At 39.2% G+C, this 27,043-nt stretch overlaps 1 protein-coding gene across 5 annotated transcripts in view; it reads left to right on the forward strand.

Moving 5' to 3' along the window:
* PATJ (PATJ crumbs cell polarity complex component) overlaps positions 1 to 27,043 on the forward strand; it is a 364,334-nt gene that overhangs the window by 242,418 nt on the left and 94,873 nt on the right. For all 5 annotated transcript variants that reach the window (XM_045477622.1, XM_045477623.1, XM_045477626.1 and 2 more), the window contains one exon: positions 13,673 to 13,745. In XM_045477622.1, the coding sequence (XP_045333578.1) occupies positions 13,673 to 13,745 (73 nt within the window). The remainder of the gene's footprint in view (positions 1 to 13,672; positions 13,746 to 27,043) is intronic.

Consider the following 27,043-nt stretch of genomic DNA (forward strand, 5'->3'; position numbering starts at 1 on the left):
TCTTCAGTACTTTCCCAAATAATCTAAGTTGGGGCAAGTTTATCTTTCTGAATAGAGAGAAAAAAGATGTAGGCGTGATTCTGAATAATCTATTGTCCTATCCACTGTGAGACTGTAAAGGAAAATTAGTTTAAATTGAATCAAGACAGATCTATTGAGTCAATAGATATGTATTTGATAATTTGTGTGCCAACATTTTATTAATTAATGCTGCCATTTCCATAAGAGAAGGAACTATTCATCTAACAGAGAGGTCTTACCTAAAGTGACGAATTCTTTTCTAAAGCAAGCGTGAATGATGAGTATAAGTGATAAAAAGAGGAAACCCTGATTCACCTGGTCTGGGCTTGAAACCCAGCTCTAGAATACCCCAAGTACCCCAAGTTTGCTCAGTTTCCTGATCTGCAGTATGTAGATAATATAGCTGGCTTATAGATTTTTCTAATGTCTTAATATATATAAATTGCCTGGCAATATGGGCTCAGCAATGTTTGTTGCTATGGTGATGAAGATGATGATGGTGGCAGAAAAAGGGGAGGAAGTAAGAGGAAAAAAAGAAGTTAGGGATAAAGGAAGAGGAGGAAAAGATTAACCACTCCTTCGTATATATTTTGTATCATTCCAGAATCTGGAATATTTATTTTGAGTGAAGCATATTCACAATTTAAGAATTTTAATTAACATCATAATGACAAAACACTTAGAAGAGATAGCTATATAACTATATATATATATATATATATATATATATATATATATATATATAGCTATCATTATATAAAACTTTTTTTTGGCGGGGGGGGGGACAATGTGTGCACGAGTGGAAGAGAGGAACGGAGGGAGGGAGGGAGGGAGGGAGAGAGATTCTTAAGCAGGCTCCACGCTCAACGTGGAGCCCAACATGGGGCTTGATCCCACAACCCTGGGATCATGTCCTGAGCCAAAATCAAGAGTAGGACACTCAACCAAGCCACCCAGGCACCCCTATATAAAACCATTTCTGATAAATGTTAGAATAAGAGACAAGGACACAGCCTGCCTAAAACATCTCTTTTAGTCCTGTGTCTGCTGCTGCTTCTCCCCTTATTCTCCCTTTTTTATTTTTTTAAGTAAGCTTGACGCCTAGTGAGACTTGAACGCATGGCCCTGACATCAAGAGCATTAAGAGTTGCATGCTCCACTAACTGAGCCAGGCAGGCACTCCTCCTCCTCCTTTGAAATGATGACCTGATATTCTAACAGGGAGTAGAGTACCATTTAATGAAAGAATGTATAAAGAGAAATCTAATTAATGTGAATTAATCCCCATGTCAATAAAATATAATAGATTTTACTGAGGTGAATAATATCAGATAGTGTCAGAATACAAAACACTTAAAGAAATAAAAAAATATATGTTATTGCTCATCCACTGCATATGTCACCAGTGGGGGTATAATGGTGGACTGGTGTCCTATTTAAATATGGTAACCTGTGCATTTTAGATGCTGCTCAACCTATCCTCTCTCCTTCAGGCTGATTATCTAGTTCATCACTCAATTAGATACATTTTTCTTTTTTTAACGTTTATTTATTATTGAGAGACAGAGACAGAGCATGAACATGGGAGGGGCAGAGAGAAGGGGAGACACAGAATCCGAAGCAGGCTCCAGGCTCTGAGCTGTCAGCACAGAGCCCGACGCGGGGCTCGAACCCACAAACCGCAAGATCATGACCTGAGCAGAAGTCGGACACTTAACTGACTGAGCCACCCAGGCGCCCCACATTTTTCAACCTCTGCCTATAGGTTATCTCCTTTAGACTATTGGTACGAGAACCCTTGTTGTGCCTATTTGGGAACCAAATCTTAAAGCAGTTAAATACTGATTTGCTATCAATTCAGGAAGTTAGCACTTAAAGCACCTCAGCACAACAGGTGCAATTATACTTTTAAGCTGCCTAACTTATGCTATATAATGTTACTTTAAAAACTGATGCTTATAAATTGTATTTCTTTATAGGTAGTGCTTCTATTTGGTAATATTGCCTTCCTTAGTTTAAATTATTGATTCTCTGTGCATTTCCATTGTAGAGAAATTTTTGGCTTGTATGCCTCAGCAACTTTTTTCCAAATTTATTGACAATTGAGATAAAAATGGGAACTAGCCACAGATTTCAGAGTATGATTAGCAGTAATCACAGAAAGCTGTTAAAATATGCTGCAGGCAACATTTTAATTAACTAGGGCCTTTAGTCTATAGTGATACACATTTGTGTGATCACGTCCTTGTCGTATTCTTTTAACACTTGTATTTATTCATATACTAATTGACCTTTAATTCACAAGAGGCCTGTGAGTCATTAGTGACATTAGCAAGTTGCTGCTGCTATGTATACATGACTTACATAATCACTCTTCCCTCCCTTTTTCCCCCCAAATTAGATTTTGGACAATCTGGTAATCATGTACTTGTGCCTATGACGCACAGGGACTCTGGTATACTAAATTATTCCACAATGGATAGTCCAGATGCATTTTACAATCTCGAATTCTTACTATGTACCACACATTTCAGTTCTGTGGGTTTTCCTATTTGACATTATCCCCTCTACACAAGCACTATAACTTAAGTACAGGAGGAGAGCTATATTAATACAAGAAAGAATGAATTGCTGTATTTGGCAGTGCAGGGATCCGAGGAGATTAATGATCTTGCCTGGAGCTCTTGTCATACCTTCCCCCACTACTGAAAATTAAATGTCATGTATAACAACTCACTCTCCATTACTTAATTACATGTGGAAAATGTGTACTGTTATAAAAACTCCTGGGGCTAGGGGAGGCCAAGTGAAACTGAACCCCATGGAAAGATTTAGTGCTGGCTGTCAAGCCCTACTGACTCAGAGTGGACTCACCGTGGGAGCTACCATACAGTATCGATTGAGCATATGTCTTGTTTTTGTCACTAAAAATATAGGGTGGCCCGTTATCCTCTGGCCATATCCCGAAAAGATGATATTGACTTGAAATTAATGTGAATGTCACAGTCATCTGTGGGAGAAGTCCATCTGAAGAAGTGAACTAAATGCCTGTTTTTAAAATCCTTGCTATGCTCTTTGTATCTAAATAAGAAGGAAAAAAGATCGTGGGAATGAGCATGAGTTTAACTTTCATAAAGAACTATTCATGCATTTATTCAACAAGTATTTGCAGGGTACCTACTTGTGCTGGGGCTGTGGAGTCCATGATACAAAGACTACAATCTCTACCTTAAAGGAGGAGGCAGAGAATAAGCAGCGTGATACCTCATCCAGTGATAAAGGTACTGGGTACTTTATGTATAGGAAATACAGTTAACCTAAACTTTGGAGCCTTTGGGAGAGTATTACAGTGAAAGATGCTGAAGCTCAGACCTGAAGGATAAGTAAGCAAAGCTATAGTGTGTCCAGAAACCCAAAGGTTTCTGAGATTGGATGTTATACCCAATGTACCTGACCATTTACTTCTACGAGAAAAGCAGTCGTTGAAAGTATCGTTGGATGAGCTGTGTACATCAGCTGCTTTGAAATCTGTGAGGAAACATACTTCCAACTCTCATGGACCATTAAAGAATGTAATGCCCCTTTTCAAGTACACAATAAAATATCATCCATGAGATATGTGACAAGATTTGAGGAAGAGGCCTGTCGTTAGCATTGAGTTCTTTCTAGGACTTGCAGGAGGAAGGAAGATAGAGACACTCTTCAGTTTCAAAGCTCTTCTGTGTTTAGTTGGACCATATGGTAGACCCATGTGAGTCTCTCAAGTGCTCTGCAATGCGGACTCTTTCTTAATTTCTTTGATACTTGTTTATTGTACTCTCCATATTAAAGAGTAATTTTAATTATTACTTTTATTTTGTAAGTAGAATATATAAGCCTTTTAGTTCAAGAACAAGGTGGAATTGGAGTGTTTTGTGTTTTGATCTTTTGTCAAGACATTGGATGTTATGCATCCAAATAAGAAGCGTTGTTCCCTTTGACCTACTATGGTAACCTTGGGAAGTTGTACACTTAATTCAGTTACGATTCCATTGGGTGGATTCCAGTTCTGGAATCATCTTGAAAGCCTATGGCATATTCTTTTGAATATCCACAGAAGCCATAAGTTTTCCTTTTTTTTGGAGGTAATTGTAGCTAGTCAATCTGAAGTGACCCAAAATTTTGCCATTTGGGGGCCATTCGTGAATCAGGTGAATTCAGTATATTAGATAAAGTGTTGCTATCAAACTTTCTTGCATGACTTATAAAGTATCTTTGAAAATCATTTTTATTTCAGGGTGCCTGGGCGTCTCAGTCAGTTAAGCATCTGACTTCGGCTCAGGTCATGATCTAACAGCTTGTGAGTTCGAGCCCTGCGTCGGGCTCTGGGCTGACAGCTCAGAGCCTGGAGCCTGATTCGGATTCTGTGTCTCCCTCTCGCTGCCCCTCCCCCACTCATACTCTGTCTCTGTCAAGAATAAACAATAAAACATTTTAAAAAAGAAAAAAGTGGGAGGGGGGATGGGCTAAATGGGTAAGGGGCATTAAGGAATCTACTCCTGAAATCATTGTTGCACTATATGCTAACTAATTTGGATGTAGATTTCAAAAATAAAATTAAAATATATACATATATATATGTATTATATATATATGTATTATATATGTATATGTATACATATTATATATGTATATGTATACATATGTATATGTATTATATATATATGTATTATCTATATATAAATAAAAAAGAAAAAAATCATTTTTATTTCATTATTTTATTTCAAGATATTGGTAATTTCTTCTTTTCTTTGCTACTCCCCATCCTTAACATGGTACCAGTTTGGGAAAATTATGACTATATTTGTTTGATTTCGTTTAGCACTCAAACACCTAATTGTGCCTGGTTTTCTAATCATGTTTGCGAAGTTTCTCTTTCCTTTTTTTTTTTTTTTTTTTTTTTTTTTGGCTGGTCAGTACTTCTCCTTTCCTTGTAGAATATCTGTTTCCTTAGATAGACTTTCTTTTTGAAACACGCACACCCACACAATACATATACTATGGTGGAACAGTAAAAACAGTACAGCTAGATGCCTCTCTTCCTCTGTGTAAGCTGAAGGGGCCCTGTCTTTCACTTCTGAGATGTGGCCCAGGGTTGGTCATGTGACCTAAACTTAGGCAATATGATACCTTTGCTTAGACTAGGAAGCACTCACATTACGTGAGTGATTTTATATAAATGGTGTTTATTCATGAAACCACAGGGCCTTACTTAATAGGAGGTTCCTGCTATGACATCATTCTGTTTTCCTGCTTCCTTGTCCTCTGGAGGCCTCTTAGTTCCTGTATGTTCCAAATCTGATCATGTAGCCTGCTTGTGTTTTGTGAGATCCCTGTATCCCTTTAATAAATTCCCTTTGCTTTAGTTGGTCCAAATTCATTTCTCTTGCTTGTTGCCAAAGAATCCTAATGAATGAGAAGGGTAATAAAAGTGAGCTATCTGAACAAATCACGAGCAGCCGGAGTGAGATGGTTTCTTCTGCACATTTTCTGGTCACCCACAGGCTTTTACCCTTGGTTCTGACAAATTTTTATCCTTCAGACTTCTTCAGCAAATCACAAGACCTCTGAGCAGGTCTCCACTGCGTATCTCCAGTATGACATATTTCCATTGCCAAACCATTCACTGGCTCTTGAAATGAGATTGGATTGCCATGATTATCTCAGAGGAATTAGGCAGGATTTATCCTGCGTTTTTACCTGCGGTGGAAGAAGTCACCTTTCCCCAGCACATGGCCTTTTAGTGAGGGCTGGATATCTGAACACCATTAAGGCTTTGCCAGCCAGGATAAAGAGACAAATGGCTGAGGGTATCTACTACGATATCCTTCAGAAAGAACCTCTCTGAGAAACATATTAGGCTAAATCATCCCATCCATCCAGTCCTAAGCTCTCTACATCAACCCTCCCACCAACCTGCACTGCCAGATATTTTATGAGCTACCTTTTCCTCTGCACAACTGGCAACAGTTATTTAGAACTTGCCTGGGGCCACGTTTGTGAAATGTGGGTCTGGATGCTGAGTTACTCCCAGCAGCCCTCATTACTGACATTGTTTGGAATGCCAAGTAAATAAAGTTCATAATTCTACTGTCATTGGTCATTTATTTCAGATTCAGCATATTGCTATTTGGGAGGTTTCTTACAATTGGAAATTGTAAACTATTCAGTCTGTTCATAGAGTTTGAAACCTCTCTTGGAATCTTTACAGAAAGGAGTTTTGCTCCCACTGAAATATAATGATGTGCTTTGTTTTGTATGTTACTTCTGGTTCATTTATATTGAGGTTTCCTAGCCAAATGTTAATTCAGTGTCGTGTCCCAATTAATAAAGCAAATGTAGAGTTTATTTTTCCTGTCCTCAAGTGTCTCCCATCACTATATTTAGTACAATCAGAAAATAACATTTAGGCCTGTTTAGCTGTGTTCCTGTATCACTCATTTATTCAACTCTGTGTGTATTTAAACACTGGGCTAGGCACTAGATGGCAGTTGTAATCATTTTAGAATAGATTTTAAAAAATGAAATCTGCCTACTCAGCTATCCTGGCTGAATTCAGGTACAAAACTTCTGTTTTTCATATAGTGCTGTTTTGTTGGTATAAAATAAGATCCTACGGGTTTAGTGAAAGTGAATTTCCAAGTGGCAGAACCACAGCAGTCTGGAGACGATGATTTTGTTTTTAATGTTTTTTATTTATTTTTGAGAGACAGAGGGAGACAGAACACAAACAGGGGAGGGACAGAGAGAGAGGGAGACACAGAATCCGAAGCAGGCTCCAGGTTCTGAGCCGTCAGTCAGCACAAAGCCCAACGTGGAGCTTGAATTCACGAACCGTGAGATCATGACCTGACCTGAAGTCGAACGCTCAACCAACTGAGCCACCCAGGCACCCCGACAATAATGATTTTTAAGTGACATTCTAAGTAATTCAAATATATTCTCTGCACACTTTGTTGTTCTTGTGTCTTGCTTAATTGTTTTAAATTGTAGTAAGATATGTATGACATAAAGTCCACCATCTTAACCATTTTTAAGCGTACAGTTCAATGGCAATGAGTACGTTACACTGCTGTGCAGCTGTCACCACTACCTATCTGCAGAACTCTTTATATCTTGTAAAACTAAAAATCTCTACCTGGTAAAAAGTAACTCCCCATTCTCCCTCCCCTGCCCTGCAGCCTCTGGCAACTACCATTCTACTTTCTGCTTCTGTATTTAAGTATACTAGGTAGGGGTGCCTAGTGGTGGCCCAGTCGGTTAAGCCTCCGACTTTGGCTCAGGTCATGATCTCACAGTTGATGAATTAGAGCCCTGCATTGGGCTCTGTGCTGACAGCTCAGAGCCTGGAACTTGTTTTGGGCTCTGTGTCTCCCTCTCTTTCTGCCCCTATCCCCCCACCTTGTGTGCACACGCTCTCTCTCAAAAATAAATAAACATTAAAAAATTTTTAAAAAATAAAGAATAAACTACAAGGGCCCAAAATAGGCGCAAAAAAAAAAAAAAAAAAAAAAAAGTACAAGGCAGCATGTTCCATCTCAACATGTATTTCCATGATTACCAAGTACTTGGTTCAAGTACCGGCTCAACTTTAAAGAAGGAAAGTACAAGCCAGAGGATTTAGGAACAGTTCTAATTATGGTCGCGGAAGAATATTGAGGGAATTACACTCTGCTGTATTTTTTACCATGCTACATGCACTATCAAACACGATGAGTATTTTAAAGCATTTTATAGTTATTATATCTGTACAAAGACTAGGTAATGAAGACATGATGCTCAGAACTTAAGTACAAAAAGTTGATAGAGTGAGCAAACTCAGAACCTTTCATGCTTCTTGCCCTAAGGAAAATTATGAAATAGCTTTAAGAGTAAATTGTGACCTAGTAGAACTTTTCCCTAAGGTGAGTCTAGGCCTATTGGCTTGGGTATGTAAGAGAAGACATATGTGGCTCTGGGGCAGGTTGTTAAAATGGGAAACACTGTAGTGTAGTAGTTAAAAGAGTGGGTTTTGAGGCCAGACTGCCAGGTTTCAACCTTGGCTGTACTATTCATTTGCTTTGTGAGTTTGGTCAGGTTGCTTACCCTCTGTGTTAAATGAAGAAAATCATTGTAATTACCACATAGGGCTGTTAATGCAAGTTAAATGAGTTAATCCATGAAAGACATTTAGAACAGTGATATATGGGTATGTTTCTGGTGACCATATTTTCCAAATCAAAGAATTGTGCTGTGTACTAGTTTTCTCTTGCTGTGTAACAAATTACCGCCAATTTAATAGCTTAAAACAACACCTATTTATTAGCTCACAGTTCTGTAGATCAGATGTCTGGCACAGCATGGCTGTGTATCACAAGGCAGAAATCAAAGTGTTGTCCGTTCTAAGTTCTTGTCTGAAATCTTGGAAAAAATTCAACTTCCAAGTTCATCCTAGTTGATGTCTTGTATGCCCTTGCTGGTTCTCAAATGAGGACTACTCTCAGCTCCTAGAGACCATTCATATTCTTTACCACATGGCCTCCCCCATCCTCAAACCGGCAATGGCATTTCCTTTTTTTTTCTTTTTTTTTTTTTAGATTTTATTTATTTATTTTGGGAGAGACAAAGATAGCACGAGTGGGAAAGTGACAGAGAGAGAGAGAGAGGGAGACAGAGAATCCCAAGCAGGCTCCACATTCTTAGCGTGGAGCCAGATGCAGGGCTCGACCCCATGAAACTGAGACCATGACCTGAGCCAAAACCAAGAGTCCAATGCTTAACTTAACCTACTGAGCCACCCAGGCATCCTCCAGCAATGATATTTCTAATCTCTGACTTCCTGTCTCTGACTTCCAAGCATTCTTTAGGATTCCTGTGAAATAACTACTAATTTAGGAGATCAGGGCATTGGAGCTCTGGGGAGTGACATCTCCAGATTTAAAGGGCCGGTATGATTGGGTCAGGCTCCACTTGATCATCTTTCTTTGTATTCTAGTCAGCTGTGCTGTTTGATATTACTTAATCATGGAAGTGAAATTGATCCTATGCAGTATGTAAACCAGGCGGCAACAACCTTGGGAACCTTTTTAGAATTCTAACTAACACAACTGCCAATGAGTGTATTTTTGTAACAAAATAGAATTGAAATCAGGATCTAGAATGTATATTTGTGATAAATATAAGTATATTCTACAAGAAACTGAATTGGGGGTGTTCCTAGAAACTGTTTGGAGAAGAACTAAATTGACAGTCCCTGTATAGTTAATTCCATTATTGTAATTGTCCATTTACTTATATAGCTATATTCCTTACTAATGGCTAATACCATCAAAGGCAGAAATGATGTTTTCTTCATCTTTGTACCCCTAGTATAAATATTTGTTAAATAAACTAAATGTATTCAAAACAAAATCAGAGCTGTATTATTGAGTTTACTCTAATTAGTAAATGCTAGCCAGCTTAAATTAAATGAGAATGCAGGGGGCACCTGGGTGGCTCTGATGGTTAAGCACCAGACTCATGGCTTCAGCTCAGTGCATGATTTCATGATTCATGAGATTGAAGCCCGCATCAGGCTCTATGCTGAGAACACAGAGCCTGCTTGGGATTCTCTCTCTCCCTCTCTCTCTCTGCTCCATCCTATCCCTCTCCCCCACCCCACCCCTCTCTCTCAAAATAAATAAACATTTAAAAAAAATAAAGGAGAATGCATTGTAAGAATACAAGGATGTCTCGGGGGCTCTTAAGAAGGGGCTTTACATCTAAGACTGAAGAAATCAGGATGACTCCAGAGATGTCAGAAGCAATTTCTCAACCCCCTCTTTAGCCTTGAGCACTTCATTTGTTATTATCTAGCTACTACATTCCTGATCTCTGTGTCCTAAATTTTGAGTCCCTGGGAAAGAATCTGATTGGCCCAAACTGAGACAGGTGTTTTCTCCCTCCATCCACTAAGGTTGAGGCAGGCTGTCATTGTTACACAATGTAGACATTGCTCCTCTGGCCCATTCAGGGAATTACTGTGAGCTAGGCAGACACCCCAAGAAATGTCCCTTAATGTGGCAAGTACTGATAGCTGCCTGGCTAGAGGCAGTACACTATCATTAACTCATTGAAGCAGCTTGAAAAAACACAGGGCATAGTTTTGATAGTTCTGTTTCCATGTCTTTTTCCTGCCTTGTTAAGATCACCTTTATTCAACAGACGTTTATAGTACCCCTACTCTGTCAGGTAGTACTCTGACAGTACTCTGTACAGTACTACTCTGTAGTACTCTGACAGGAGTACTCTGACAGTACCCCTACCTCCTACAAGCTGGAGGGATGCAAAAAGATAAGATCCCATCCCTGGGCTTCAAGGGGGAGAGAGGACAGCACAGGTAATTTTAATAGAGCATGAAAAATACAGTGATACAGACATATACATACAGGGCTCTGTACTCTGGAAAAGTATTCTCTTACCCATGGTAGCACTCCATTATCTCTCTCAACAGCTGTTGACGATAATTATGAAAATACCAATAAGCAATTACAATTTCTGATTGTGTCTTGTATGGGGCGCCTGGGCCTAAGAAACTTACACTAATTATATTGGAAAGGAAAGGTAAATTATGAAGCAAATAGATTTTATTCCTTGTGAGAATCACAGGAGAGGAAGGGCCAAAGGGTCCCCAGAAGTCATTCAAGCTGACTGCTTGTTTGAAGTGTGAATGCCTTCTGTCCTTTGGCTTCCCTCTTCCTACTCATTTCTCTTGAAAATTGTCAGGTCTTTGCTTACTTGACGTGGAGGTGTGTGAACACTCCCTGGTAAGTGGATTATAAAGGATTATGAACTATAACTTTTTAAAGCACTTTTTTCTCTCCATTGAGAGTAATTGTAGTGTTCTATTTTGTGAAGTTTAAAAAAATTAATATAGAATTTAAAGGCCATTAAAGTCATACTCATTTGGAGAAAACCATTAAATTATGAAGGGATAACTTGGCTGATTTGAAGTAACTTGGTCCAGGTAATCATGACTTCTCAATAAGAATTTATGTGCAGCCATATTTTTAATGCCGGTAACCTTTGAAAGAAGTATGAAAAGCCATCTGCTTAATTACTGCCAAATGTACTCTGCCCTGTGAGTTCTGAGTCTGGAGCAGACGTGTCCTGTTGGCTTTCAGCTCTAAGCTAGAGCTGAGTTCTATTGTGTTATTCAGTGGAGGAAAATGAATGTGAAAGGGAATTACCACTTTGAAATGCTGTTACTTATCCAGAGGTAACTGATCGCTTCTTCTGTGTATGAGCAAACTGCTGAGGAATGGATTGTACTCCCTGAAAAACAATAGCCATCTCTTAATGTAATAGTGCATGCTCAAGGCATCTGTGATGCGGTCAGAAAAACTAGATACATTCTTCATATGCTGTGTCACTTTATGGTTCTAGTTTTTCTCCCTCTTGCTTTGGTTTGACTCATATGCTAGATAATCCAAGAACCTTAGAAGGTTAGAATAAGGAATGGTACCTAGACTTCATCTCTTTATTTATATATACTCTGCCTATTTCCACATAAAATTTACATCAGCCTAGACTTCTTGCAGTTCAGTTCACTTAACAACTGTGTTAAGTACAGACTGTTTGCCAGGCACTGTTTGCCCTAGTTAATGTAAGAGAGAGTAGGAAGGACATGGTTCCTGTCCTCGGAGTGCTTACCATCTAGAAGCACATGTTTATGCAGATCAGTTAGGTAAATTATGAAAGATAATAACTACAATTATTGTATAGGGTGCCATATGCATATAGTGGAGGTCCTAGAAGGCTTATTTGAGGAAATGATGTTTATGGTCAGCTAGGAAAAAGAAGTAAGAATATAAATCAGACGAAGGATTTGGGCAATGGCTGAGCAGAGCGGAAGAGAATAGGGCTAGCTAGTACCCTGAGGTGGATGGAGCTTGGCTCAGCTGAAAAATGGGAGGAAAGCTCATGTAACTAGACTAGAGCCAAGTGAGCCAGGAGAAGAGAGAACAAGCCAGAGATGGGGGCTGAGACAGATTGCTCAAGGCCTTACAGCCTCCCTAACAATTGTGGACTTGATCCTAAGTATAATAAGCCATAGGGGTATTTTAAGCAGAGGATAGAAATATAACCAGATTTATGTATTAGAACCATAATAACGCTGCTGGGTGAAGAATAGACTGGAGAAATAGATTGCTCTTAACGTTAACTCTGGTAAGAAATGATAATAGTGGAAAGACTCAAGATACATTTTGAAGGTAGAATTAACAAGGCTTCTTGATTGGATATACAGCTGAGGGGTTAGAGGTTTCAAGAATGACTCCCCAGTTCCTGGTTGAACAGTGGGGCAGACCTTGTTGATATTTACTCAAGTGAGGAGGATTGATCATGGAACCCTCTGGCGACTAGTGGGATAAAGAGATTATTTTATTTGAGATGTTTGTAAGACATCCGGTGGAAATATAAAGTAGGAGTTAGATATGCGGATATTAAGCTCAGAAAAAGACCTGGGCTAACCATATGAATTTGGAAGACATCAATATAGAGATAGTCTTTTAACATAAGGGAATAATTCACTTAATTGAGGTTATTGAACTCACACTGGAGGAGAAGGATGGGTGGATTAGAAATTTAATAAAGAAAGACAATTCAGGTAAATGCAGTGATATGATTAAAGCACCAAAGCAGGAATGGCATGGACCAATGTATTTTTCCTATTGGTGAGAAGTAAAAAATACATTGGGTTTGGATTTTGAATGCCATACCAAGTCAGGGAGTGGCTATCCTGGATATACTGGTCATATGGAGAGAGATCTGTGAACAGTCTTAGAGCTTTACGTACCAGGAAGAAGCGTTTTCGTGATCTTCCTTGGTTTATGTTGTGAAACCTAAAGTCAAACTTCACATAAATCTTGAGATAATTATTACTGGTTATGCATCATGAATGAATAGTAAAGGTTAAATCTCCCACGAAATCACCACCTATCATTTGCTGGTAATGTCATGGAAATGGGCCCAAATAATCAGAACTGGTATTCTAGGAGTTGTTCTGTACCTGTGACCCTGGTGATGAAGTTTTAGCTCCCACCTTCTCTGCTCCCATTAGGATGAGGAGGAGTGGGATTGACCCACATTTGTCTGGATCTCTGCTCTCCCCATCCATCACTCCTCCTCACAGTGCCCACCCATGCAGGGCCTGTCATACACATCCCATCGACCTTCATTTGGCATAACAAAGTTAGAAACCAAGTGAGGGAACCGGGAACCTTTCCAGTTCAAAGAACAAAATGGTCTGGACATTAATGGGCCTAGAGGTTACACACGGCCATTCAAAAAACTTACACTCGACAGTGCTGAAAGAGTTGATGTCTTTCCAAAATGATCCTGACTTAGTAAGCAGGATCTAGCTAACCCCTAACATCATCATTTTCTGTCACTAATAATCACGTCTTATTGTCCCTGGGGTAATACATCCCTTTTTGTGCTTAATAGGTTTGCATGCTTAAAACCAGTATACATCTGTACATATTTTTTATTCTAAGGTGCTGTGTATGCATTTTCAACAGAGGAAATGGTTGTATCTTGAGCCAGAAACTTAGCATTTGGTGTGTACTGATTCTGCCTATTTTCACATCCACAGAAATGAAGATGCAGTCAATCAGATGGCCGTTGCTCCGTTTCCATTACCATCAAGTTACCCATCTTCTGTTGAGGTAAAATGGCTCCTAATGAGTTTGCCGTAACTTAGATGGATCTGTCGTGATTATTTTTTCCAATTCTAGCATTTTTGATTGTCAGTACCTGGTATTCAAAATTCACGGAATGTGCTAAATAGGAAATTTCCCTAATTAGAAAGTATTTGAGGTATGATTATAAAGTAATATCAAAGACATTAGAACTTAACATATAAGTATTGCTTTCCTCAAAGTTCCTTCAAGTTTCTTCTTGATCTATAATTTGTCCTAACAGAGCATTTCAAAATTTATTGGAAAAATGATTTTTTTTGAGTTTTTATTTAAATTCCAGCTAGTTAGGGGCGCCTGGGTGGCTCAGTCTGTTGAGCATCCGACTTCGGCTCAGGTCACGATCTCACGGTCCGTGAGTTCGAGCCCCGTGTCGGGCTCTGGGCTGACAGCTCAGAGCCTGGAGCCTGCTTCCGATTGTGTGTCTCCCTCTCTCTGCCCCTCCCCCGTTCATGCTCTGTCTCTCTCTGTCTCAAAAATAAATAAACGTTAAAAAAAAATTTTTTTTTTAAATAAATTCCAGCTAGTTAACATACAGTGTAGTGTTAGTGTCACATGTACAAGTTAGTGATTCAACACTTCCGTACCACACCAGCCACTCATCACAAGTGCCGTCCTTAATCCCCATCACCTGTCCTCCATCCTCACACCCCTTCCCCTCTGGTAGCTGTCAGTACCTCTTTCTTTATGTTTTTGAAATACTTTAATACCTATGATCAGAATTATCTTTAAATAACCTGTTAATGGAGAAATTACTAGTACAAGATTGCCATCACATTGATCTGCTGATCTGCTTCTAGAAGTAGACAGATAGATGTACATTAGATAGCTAACTAGCTATATAATCAAGTGTCTCCTCAGCTGAGGGAATATTACATTCTCTGTATATTTTTTTTTTATTTTTTAATTCCAAAAAGAAAAAAAAATACGTATTGTAACTAGTCAAATCATACAGTTACTACAAGAAAAAGTTAATTTTCCTTTCCCTACCTCCCCAAGGAAGTTAATATTTACTGTTTAGTATCTTTCCATATTTTCTCCTTTTCTTCTACCGCAAAAATAAACAGCTATATGTGAGTAGTGTCTCTTTTAGTAAAAACCTGATTGTACAGTACACATTCTTTTCATTCAGCCAGCATTCGAGAAGTGCATATTATGCATCAAATGGTCTTAGGTGTTAGAGACATAGGTGTGAATAAAACAGAAGGCTCCTTGCTGTGGTTCAGCTTACATTCTAATAAGGAAATTAATGAATAAATACACCAAGAGAATTATCAACAGTGGTCTGTGACTTGGAGAGAATTAAAATAAGGCAAGTAGCTTGTGATCCAAAGTAACACTTTGGTTAGTGTCAGGGTAGTCCTCTTGGACAGGGGAAATGTAAATGAGGTCAAAATGATAAGAAGGAGCCAAACACAAAGATAAAGGGGGAGAGCTTTCTTTGCAGAGGGAACAGAAATAACTCTCAAGTGAGAATGAGCTGGAGCATTTGAGGGATATGGCTGGAGGCGTATTGGGAGCCTGGAGACTGGTATGGGGCAAGAGCTTTGTGAGTCAGAGTGAGAAGTTTGGGTTTTATCCTCTGTGCGCTGGAAGCCACTGCAGGGTTTGTGATGGGGGAATGAAACGACTTGATGTACAGTCCACGGGGTAGAGAATGGACTATGGGAAAGTAAAAGTAATACGCCAAAAGACATCAGACACCGTGAGGCCTGATTGCAGTTAGATGCAGATGGTGGCTGGGTATTGGAGGCAAAGAAAAGTGAGTGGATTTTTGGAGTTTTAGATGGTGAATCAGACTTGATTGATTAAATGTGGAAGCTGAGGAGAACCAGAGACTCATGCACAAACCTAGATTTTTGGCTTGAGCAAGAAGGTGGGTGGTGGTGCCTTTTCTTAGTCTCTTGAAGAATAGCTGCTCTTCAGCAGAGAAGTGGAAACTAAGAGGTTGATTTTAGATAGGTTACATCTGAAATGCATAGTATACATGCTTCTGGTATAGATTCTATTCATTAAAAAATTATTTTTTTGCTTAATATCATGGCCGTATTTTGGTATACTCTATTATTTCCAACTGACAGATGTCCAGATGATTTTCCAAGGCTTGGCCAGTAAAAGGATACCAAAATAAACATTGTGAGTGTGTATGTGTGAGAGAGAGAATTATTAGGTAACAGTGCCTTTATTTCTATAGCATAGATTTCCCCCAGTGTACAATTGCTGAGTCATAAGCTGTATAATATGTTCAAAATCTTTACTTATATTGACCAATTTGTATCACGAAAGATTGTATTGATAGGTATTGACTCTCTACCAATTGCCATGTAGCCAAAGCTTGCCAGCAATGGGTATTTTCACTCTAAGACCTAAGGCAGTTAGCATGTTGGTAGAAAGGAAGGACCCCAGAGCCATACTCTTCAGTTCAAATCCTAGTGTAACTATTCTAGACACCTGGCCTTGGATAGTTAGAGCACCTCTTCTGTCCTCCCTTTATTTCTATGTAGGGAGGTAACAATAGTTTCACCTCATAGGCTTGTTAGGATTAAATAAGACATATCTTGTGCCTGACACACAATAGCTACTCAATAAATGCTAGTACTTAATTCCTAATATTTTCATCTTTACAGAACGCCATATAAATCTTTTGGAGGGAGTGGGGGGAATAAGGGGAATCATATTTTAGAATAATTTTTTTTTCTATAGTATTGTTAGTTATGAATGTTCCCATCAAAATATCCCCTTGAGGGCACCTGGTGAGTGGCTCAGTCAGTTAAGCATCTGATTCCTGATTTCGGCTCAGGTCATCTCACAGTTGGTGAGATCAAGCCCTGCATGGGACACAGAGCCCACTTGGGATTTTCTCTCTCCCTCTCTCTCTCTGCCCCCTTCCCTGCTCGTGTTCTCTCCCTCTCTCTTTCTTTCTCTTCTTCTCTCTCTCTCTCCCTCCCTCCCAAAATAAATAAATAAACTTTTAAAAAATCGCTTTGGAACTGAATTTTAAGGGGATGATTGAATCTTGAGTCTACTGTGTCAAACACTGTCTTAAAGGCCTTCAAAATGTGATCTCCTATCCCACTTACATCCAGTCCTCTGAGAGACAGCATTATTATTTCTACATTACAGAAGAAGAGGGTGGGGTCTGGAGAGGCTAAATACTATATCCAAATGCCCAGAGGGAGGTATGTTATTCAACATCAACTTCCTCATCTGTACCTGGAGGTATTACTACCAAACATTCATAGACTTGTAAAGAGCTAAGGAAGTTATATATATATATATAAAAATACACATCCCCCTCCCCACACACACACAGCATTTAGTACAGCTCATGGTGCAGAGTAAATGCTCAATTAATGTAAACTGTTTATTCAAATATTTTAAGTATATTTAACTCAATTTTTAAGTATATTATACAAATTAGCTATGCTTTTCATTTTCTTAACTATGCTAACCACAGAAATGGCTCTAATCATTTAGTCACCAGTAAAAAATACATTTTATTATATTATAATTGAATATATGAATTGAATTATAAAGAGGGGTTTTTTTTAGTTTTTCTGTAGACTGTTGGCCTCCAAAAACTGCCACCAAATGGTGAGTGATAGCCCTGCTCCGGGTGGCCAGTAAAGTCTAGAGATGTCTCTGCTCTCCTGCCTGCTTCCTTACCCCTTCCCTCTCGATTTTGTGACCCTGTCACTATGCATTTTCCCCTCCTCAGCTGTTTTTAGTAAGTACTCAAGCATGACTCATGTGACGTATCGCTGAAAGCGCTCGCTCATTTAAATCATCACCAAACAGGGGCGCCTGGGTGGCTCAGTCGGTTAAGCGTCCGACTTCGGCTCAGGTCGTGATCTCACGGTCCGTGAGTTCGAGCCCCGCGTCGGGCTCTGTGTTGACAGCTCAGAGCCTGGAGCCTGTTTCAGATTCTGTGTCTCCCTCTCTCTCTGCCCCTCCCCTGTTCATGCTCTGTCTCTCTCTGTCTCAAAAATAAATAAACGTTAAAAAAAAAAAATTTTAAATCATCACCAAACAGATGAAATATAACCTTATCATTAGTAAGTTGGACCTGATAACAGTTAGCATAGTGAACAGCACTATTATTATACACTAATGGGATCTTATATTCATTCCTTTAGTGAGCAAATATTTATTCAGCCCTTATTGTGTGTCAGATACTGTTTTAAACACCAAGGATATAGCAGAGAACAAAATCCCTTCATGCAGTTGTGTGCCGGCATAGTGAACAAGAGTGCTAAAAGAACATTGGACAAGAAGTCTGAAGATGTGGGTTCTTGTGGATTCTTTAACAAGACGGCCTTGTTAAAGTACTTTCTCAGAGTCTTGTTTTTTCTGTAAAAGCCACACTCATAACCTTCCTCATCTGTGTCAGCAGGTAGTTATGAGGATCAAGCACTAAATGTAGGTAAAACTACTTGATAATCCATGCAGCTCTATACATATATATAAGGGACTATTAGCATTTCTGCTGCTATACTCTTGGTAATTGTAATACTGGGGCAGCTGTATGGTACAGTGATTAAGAACATAAGCTTGGAATTCAGACACATCCGAGTCCTAATCTTTGTTCTGTCATTTACTAGCAGAGTGAACTTGAGCCAGTTAAACACTATAAACTTCCATTTCCTCACATTTAAAGGGGGGATTGATAATAATAATTCTATGAATTTGTTGGAAGAATTGAATGTTTATAAAATACTTAGCATTATTCTTGGCAAACAGGAAGAACTCATTACAGTTGTGATTCTACTTCTATTGTTACAGCCCTAAAGCAAAAGTCCCAGCTTCGAGCATCTTCCATTTTCAACAGGTGCATACAACACAGGGTTTATTTTCTTACTATATTACTGTATTTGTTCTCTTGGTCAGAATTCTTTTATAACTCTTGCCTAGCAGATCTTTGTTTCAAAGTTGGAATTAAGGCTTTGTATTTACCTCCCCAACTTCTGCTAATGAGCCTTCCTTTCTCATTAATGCATAGTAAAGCACTAGACCCTCTCCATGTATCTGTTCATGCCACCCACCCACCCCCCACCCCCCCATACACACATATCTTGGTCTCTCCAACACTTATGTCTTTATTCCTATTGTTTCTTCCATCTGGGTTGACTCTCCACTTCCTCCTTATTAATTCACAACCAATAATTTCTTGAAGGATTGCTTTTTGAAAGACTCCTCCAGGGGCACCTGGGTGGCTCAGTTGGTTAAGTGTCTGACTCTTGATCTCAGTTCAGGTCTTGATCTCAGGGTTGTGAGTTCAAGTCCCATGTTGGGATTCTGTGCTAGGCATGAAGCCTACTTAAAACACACACACACACACACAGAAAACAGAACTTCAAGTTTTCTATTGTTCAAAATGAATAAAATAATGCATAGCACCTGGAATATAATAAGTGTTGAAATGTGAGATATTATGACTAACTTCATCTCACATCATTCCCTTCAGTAATCTTAACTCCCTTCATAGTTAAGTAATATTCATAGTTCATTTAAAAAGTAAAAATTGTCCTTTATGTGATGTCACCTGGGCCTTATAGAAAAGAGAGACCCATTTCTTTTTTTTTTTTTTAATTTTTTTTTTTTCAACGTTTATTTATTTTTGGGACAGAGAGAGACAGAGCATGAACGGGGGAGGGGCAGAGAGAGAGGGAGACACAGAATCGGAAACAGGCTCCAGGCTCTGAGCCATCAGCCCAGAGCCTGACGCGGGGCTCGAACTCACGGACCGCGAGATCGTGACCTGGCTGAAGTCGGACACTTAACCGACTGCGCCACCCAGGCGCCCCAAGAGAGACCCATTTCTAAATGAGTTTCTCAATGAGGATTTTTTCTCAACTAGGATTTTATTGCTTATAGTTCTCTCACCAGCTCAACATTTTAAGAATGTAGGACTATATGCACCACACTAAATTATAAACTTCTGGCAGGCTGGCCTACTATCTTCTTGACCACTTTATTCTCAGATCCTAGCATATGGCACTTGCTTAATATTTGTTGAATAATTTGGGGCACCTGGGTGACTCAGTCAGTTGAGTGTCTGACTTTGGCTCAGGTCATGATCTCGCGGTCCGTGAGTTCAAGCCCCACATCCAGCTCTGTGCTGACAGCTCAGAGCCTGGAGCCTGCTTCAGATTCTGTGTCTCCCTCTCTGTCTCTCTGCACTCCCCTGCTCATGCACTGTCTCTCAAAAGTAAATAAACATTAAAAAAAAAAATTTTAGTATTTGTTGAATAAGTGAATGGGGTGATTAAGGCTTTTTTTTTTAATGTTTAGAGTGTGAGTGGAGGAGGGGCATTTTGAGAGAGAGAGAGACAGATACAGAGTGTGAGCCGAGGAGGGGCAAGAAAGAGGGAGACACAGAATCTGAAGCAGGCTCCAGACTCTGAGCTGTCAGCACAGAGCCCAACGTGGGGCCCGAACTCCCCAACTGTGAGATAATGAACTGAGCCGAAGTTGGACGCTTAACAGACTGAGCCACCCAGGCACCCGGGGTGAACCATATTTAGGCTTTTCTACTGTATCCTTGATGCTTCATTTCAGTGTTGGATACTTCTTATTGATTTAATTTATTCTGCTACTACTTATCATATATCCACTTTGTAGATCATGCACAAAGTGTCTTAACCTCAAAGAACTTCTAGTCTTATAAGGAAAATAACACATGTATATTACTAAAACAAGGTGTCCTAAAAGATAAAGCTTTAAGACGAGTTCAGAGAAGATGAATATTATTTCCTGGTAAGCTATTTCTGATGAGTAGATTGGATTTTAAAATATGAATATGGTTAGATAAGAATGTGGAAATAGTATAAACAAAAACATGGAAATAAGAAAAATAAGGGTTTGGAATGGGGAGAAGAGTAATGGTATGTGAAAGGGAGTAATAGAAGATGGGGTTTGAAAAGTAAATCAAGATCAAATGAGAGGCTTGAATTTAAATCTCAGAAGGTTTGGGGGCACCTGGGTTGCTCAGTGGGTTAAGCATCCAACTTCAGCTCAGGTCATGATCCCACAGTTCGTGCGTTCAAGCCCTGTGTCAGGCTCTGTGCTGACAGCTCAGAGCCTGGAGACTGCTTTGAGTTTTGTGTCTCCCTCTCTCTCTGCCCCTCCCCCCACTTGCACTCTGTATCTCCCCCCCCTCAAAAAAATAAACTTAAAAAAAAAAATCTCAGAAGGTTTGATTTTCATGTATTCGGTACTCAGAGCTGTTGAAGGCATTTTGAACAGTGAAATAGTCCGATCAGGGCTCTACTTCAGGTAGGTTAGTCTAATAGCATGTCAAGGATATCTCAGAGAGGGAAACCCAATTAGGAAGTCACTGTTGTGGTCTTGGAAGAGGTGCTCAAGGCTCAAGTATACTTGGGTTGTAAGATATTACAGTCCTCGACAAGGCAGGCTGAATCTTTTAGAGTATCTTTATAGAAGCAAGAGCTTTAATTTTTTTCTTTCTCAGAAGTTGTGCTTTTTTGAATACTAAGTGAGATGAGGCAGGCCTCATAAAGAATGGACAGGTTGATTACCCAGGGAGTGCTATTAGCATAATTCCTATTTTATCTTTAATTGTGTACTACCTTACTGGAATTCTGAGTAGCCTAGAAAATATGCTTACGATGGGAGTAGAAGAAAGAAATTCAATTTGTCACATCTAGTCAACATGACTTTGCAGAAAGAAATATTTGTGAATTTAGGCTGGCAATGAGACAAATAAATCATCCTGTGGTTTTTTTGGAAGAGAGCATTGAGTTTGGGAAATGTGGGCATGATAAAATTTAAACCAATATAAGCTTTATTTTTAAAAAACTTTCAATTGTTTAAAGGAGGTATAGTTGCTGTTTTGTTTTTTTAATTTGCTTAGTAAAATCTTAAAAGGGAGCACCTACATGACTCAGTTAAACATCCAGCGTCAGCTCAGGTTATGATCTCATGGTTCATGAGTTCAAGCCCCACGTCGGGCTTTGCGCTGACAGTTCAGAGTCTGGAGCCTGCTTCAGATTCTATGTCTCCCTCTTTTCTGCCTACCCCTGGTCACACTCTGCTTCTCTCTCAAAAAAAATAAACATTAAAAAAATAATAATAATAATGAAAATAGCTTTATTTTTGTATATTAATAAACCGTTTTGTCATGGTAAATGAAGAAGTAAGGGAACAACGCTATGGAGCATTTAACGAATCAGAAGTGTGGTTTTGGGGCATCTGGATGGCTTAGTCAGTTAGGCATCCGACTTCCACTCAGGTCATGATCTCACAGTCTGTGAGTTCAAGCCCCACGTAGGGCTCTGCACTGACAGCTCAGAGCCTGGAGCTTGCTTCAGATTCTGTCTCCCTTTCTCTCTGCCCCTCCCCAACTCTCTGTCTCTCCGTCTCTCTCTTTCTCTCAAAAATAAGATAAAAACATTAAAATTTTTTTTAAATCAGAAGTGTGGTTTTTCTGACAAATATATGACTTTACTCATGTGGAATTTAAGATATAAAACAAATGAACATAAGGAAAGGGAAGAAAAATAATATAAAAACAGGGAAGGGGACAAACAAAAGGGATTCTTAAATATAGAGAATAAACTGAGGGTTGCTGGAAGGGCTAAATGGGCAAGGGACATTAAGGAAGACGCTTATTGGGATGAGCGCTGGGTGTTATACATAGGGGATGAATTACTGGATTCTATTCCTGAAATCATTACTGCACTATATGCTAACTAACTTGGATGTAAATTTAAAAATAAATAAATACATGTAATTAAAAAATTTTTTTAACTAAAAAATTAAATTGGAAATTAAATTGGAATTAAATTTCCAATTAAATTAAATTGGAAAAAGTGCAGTTTTTCCAATCTACAGTAATATCCTTAACTAATTTATTGATAACCTCTCAAATAAAAACATAAATTCCTTCTCTCATAATGTCATTATCTGGTTGGGGAAAACTATAGTGGTGGGTATGAAAAAAATTAAGTAGTATAAAAATAAAAACTATCACCACTTTATGTAGATTTTGGAGGACCCCAGGGAAGGAGTTTAGGGAGTTTAGAACTTCCTGAAGGTTTGGAAGGAACGTCTGAGAATTGAACAGCATTTCTCATCAGCCTATTTATTTATTTAGGTAAAATCTGTGGCAAACATACAATCATGAGCCTTACTTTTTCTTTTCATTCATCTTTTTTAAAAAATTATTTTTGAGAGAGAGAGATGGAGCACAAGTGGGGGAGGGGCAGAGAGAGAAGGAGACACAGAATCCAAAGCAGGATCCAGGCTCTGAGCTGTCAGCACAGAGCCCAATGCGGGGCTTGAACCCACAAACCATGAGATCATGACCTGAGCCGAAGTTGGACACTCAGCCGACTGGGCCACCCAGGCGCCCCTCTTTTCATTCATCTTTAAAACATAATTCACCACAGAATCTACTACCTGTGATCTTCATGGGAAAAGGTCATTCTCTTTGAGCAGCCTTGGCCGCCCAGACAACTTTGGACAGGTGGTTTGAGGATCAGCAAGAAAGAAAGGAAGGGAACACCCATTATCCAAATTAGCTGAATCATCTTGGGTGTCACTGGGCCACCATCCACCAGCCAGATGGTCTTCAAACCACCGTGATACAATTGGACTTTGGAAGTCATGCTTGCTGACCTATTTTCCTCTTCCCATCTCTGACTGATTGCTCATTTCTAAGCTCCTGGTCAGCGGGGTATTTTAAAGGTTGCCTAACACATGTGAACCATTCTGTTTTCAGAACAGAACCTACATTGTTTTGTTCTGTGCCTCATTGAAGGATGAAAACTCTTCTATAAACATGAACTCTCCTAGGAAAGTACATGCTTTATTGTTAACCTCTCTCAATTCCAACTTCCTTTTTTTACCTGACTCCTCTCCATCTAGATTTTTATTTCAAATCCTCCTCTATAGAACCATCTCAAGCTAAACCAGTAACTAAAAACAGAGGAAAAGCTTTAGAAGGGGTTCATGGTAGAGTTAAAAAGAGCATTGACTTTGAAATGAGACAGACCTAGGTTGAATAAAAAGAAGGCTCAAAGGAAATGAACGAGGCACAGATGTTAGATTCAAGAATGTTTCAGTCTCATCAGGAAGATCAATTCCATATATATGTAATTAGGATACAAATTAAGTGACATAGGAAATTCAGGAAAAATGTTAAGTGAGGTTAGAAGAAAAAGAGCTGTCTTCCAGATAAGAAGAAGAAAGGATTTATGGAATAAGTGACATTTGAGACATGGCTCTGTGTGATAATTCTGTACGTGTAGATGTAAAGGGTATTCTTTTTTGTTTTTATTCAAATCTTTTTTTAGAGTGTGCAAGAGAGAGAGCGTGTGCAAGTATGTGCACATGAGCAGGGAGGCGGGGTTGGCAGAGAGAGAGAGAGAGAGAGAGAATATCCCAAGCATGCTCCACACTCAGCATGGAGCCCAACATGGGGCTTGATCACATGACCCTGGGATTGTAGTCTGAGCTGATATCAAGACTTGAACACCCAACTGACTGAGCCACCCAGGCACCCCCAAATCTTAAAGGATGTGTAGACCATTTGCAACTGAGACTTCCTTGCCCATGTTTTCTTACATTTTCAAAGTTGAAGCATCAAACAACTGATTTCTCCCCAACTTTAGTATTCATTTGATAAAGACCAAGAAAATCTCACTTCTATACTCATATTGCCAAGAAATGTAAGATTCCTCTGACTTATTTAAACATTAGTTGCTTTCCCCAAGAAGATACATGCATAAATAAAAGAATGGCATCAGCTGACCACCATTCTGATGACAACCTCCTTTCATTTGGGATCAGAGGAGGTGGCTATTTGCAGAGTTACTAGAAGAGTAACTTCTAGTGTTTAGTGTGTTTTGTTCTACAATTTAGTGTGCAGCAGTTGCGAACACTAAGTATTTGGGGCATTAACGGTTTTCCATAGATTAAGTACTAGTTTTTGAAAGTCTAATTCATTTCTTCTGAATTTTTCTGTCTCTAGAACTTACTGTTTAAAATGCTGAAAATCTCGGGGCGCCTGGGTGGCTCAGTCGGTAGAGCATTCAACTTCGGCTCAGGTCATGATCTCGCGGTCCGTGGGTTCGAGCCCCGCGTCGGGCTCTGTGCTGACAGCTCAGAGCCTGGAGCCTGCTCCCAATTCTGTGTCTCCCTCTCTCTCTGCCCCTCCCCTGCTCATGCTCTGTCTCTCACTGTCTCAAAAAAAAAAAAAACAAAAACAAAAAAAAACAACTGAAAATCTCTATATTCTCAAGTTTTGTTTCTTAACTTGGGCATGTTTATTTTACATAGTGATTTCTTGGTTACCCAAAATTCACGGAGAAGAGTATATTCTACCTAATGAAAATTTCTGGTTAACAAATGCTAAAACACTGTTGAAAAATTAATGGTCTAATAGCAACGATTTCTTTTTTTAAGATTGTGAATCCTGTTTTCCATAAGATTAGTTATCAACACTCGGTGCTGGGGCATCTGGATGGCTCACTTGACTAGCGTCCAACTCTTGGTTTCTGCTCAGCTCATGATCTCATGGTTCATGAGTTCGAGCTCTGCATTGGGCTCTATGCTAACAGCTCAGAGCCTGAAGCCTGCTTCGGATTCTGTGTCTCCCTCTCTCTATGCCCCTCTACTGCTCGCTCTCTTCTCTCTTTCAAAATAAATAAGTAAACTTAAAAGTTTTTTTAAAAACACTGACAAGGGGGGCGCCTGGGTGGCTCAGGTGGTTAAGCGTCCGACTTTGGCTCAGGTCACGATCTCATGGTTGGTGAGTTCAAGTCCCACATTGGGCTCTGTGCTGATGGCTCAGAGCCTGGAGCCTGCTTCCGATTCTGTGTCTCCCCCTCTCTCTGCCCCTCCCCTGCTCCTGCTCTGTCTCTCAAAAATAAATAAATGTTAAAAAAAATTTTTTTTAATAAATAAATAAAACACTGACAAGGAATAAAGAGAAACAAGAGCATCGTTTACTTAAGGCCTAGAGCATAGTTAATAATAGCAGGACCTTTGATATCAGTCTTCCCTAGCTTTGAATCTTGGGTTCACCTCTCAGTAGTTAGGCATTCATTAGCAAGCTAACTTAAAATGCATCATTTCCCCATCCATGAATGGGAATAACCTTGGTACATATCCATATAGGGTTGTTACGAAGACTACACGAAACATGGTTGATAACGAATCTGTGTCAACAAAAAGCTGGAAACAAAAATAAACTGCACTCAGTGTTATGCTAATAGATATTTTGCTTGTTAATGTATTAATTTTCAAGGCAACCTGATGGGGTAGTATTTTAATCTGGTACTTTTACTTGTTTAAATGTTTAAATCTGTTTAAAAAAACATATACTCAAGGGCGCCTGGGTGGCTCAGTTGGTTGAGCGCCCAACTCTTGGTTTCAACTCAAGTCATGATCTCACGGTTCCTGAAATCAAGCCCCATGCACAGAGCCTGCTTAGGATTCTATCTCTCCTTTCTGCCTCTCCCCTGCTCCTATCTCTCTCTCAAAATAAATAACTAAACTAAATAAATAGGTAAATAAAAGAACTCTTTGGTCCCACATTAAAAAAAATAAAATAATAAAAACCGGGGTGCCTGGGTGGCTTAGTCTTTAAGTATCTGACTCCAGCTCAGGTCATAATCTCATGGTTCATGAGTTCGAGTCCCATATCAGGTGAGCTCAGTCAATCCCCAGTTCAGGTGAGTGTGAGCCCTGCTTTGGGTGAGCCCCACTTCTCTCTCTCTCTCTCTCTCTCTCTCTCTCTCTCTCTGCCCCTGGCAAGTACTCAGGCTTAGAAAAAACCTTGCTGAAAGTCATAATTCTAAATGGCAAAGTTGCGATTTGAACCCAGATCCAACCAATTTAACATCATGCTGCTTTCTTAGATTTTTTTCTTTTAGATAGTTCTCAAAGCTCTCCTTTATTTTTTAAGCTTACGATAATATGTGCCAATTCTTCTATAATCTAACAGTATAGAAATAACTAATGTAAAAATTCCCCAATCTTTAATCTTATCCCCTAGAAGTAAGCAATTTAAATAATTTGTCCAATATGCCTACAAATATTTTCCTGTATGCATATCTCTATATATCTGTATATTTTGTATGTTTTTTTCTGAAAAGAATATTCTATATTCTTTCAATGGCATGTAAAAATTCCTCTTTCTCTACATCATTATCAATACTGAATGTTCTCTTTCTATTGTCCATTTGATAGACGAAAGAATGCTGTATCTTTGCTTTAAAAACTATTTTCCCTACAAACGATCC

Source organism: Leopardus geoffroyi, chromosome C1 (assembly GCF_018350155.1).
Source record: "Leopardus geoffroyi isolate Oge1 chromosome C1, O.geoffroyi_Oge1_pat1.0, whole genome shotgun sequence".
Lineage (NCBI taxonomy): Eukaryota > Metazoa > Chordata > Mammalia > Carnivora > Felidae > Leopardus > Leopardus geoffroyi.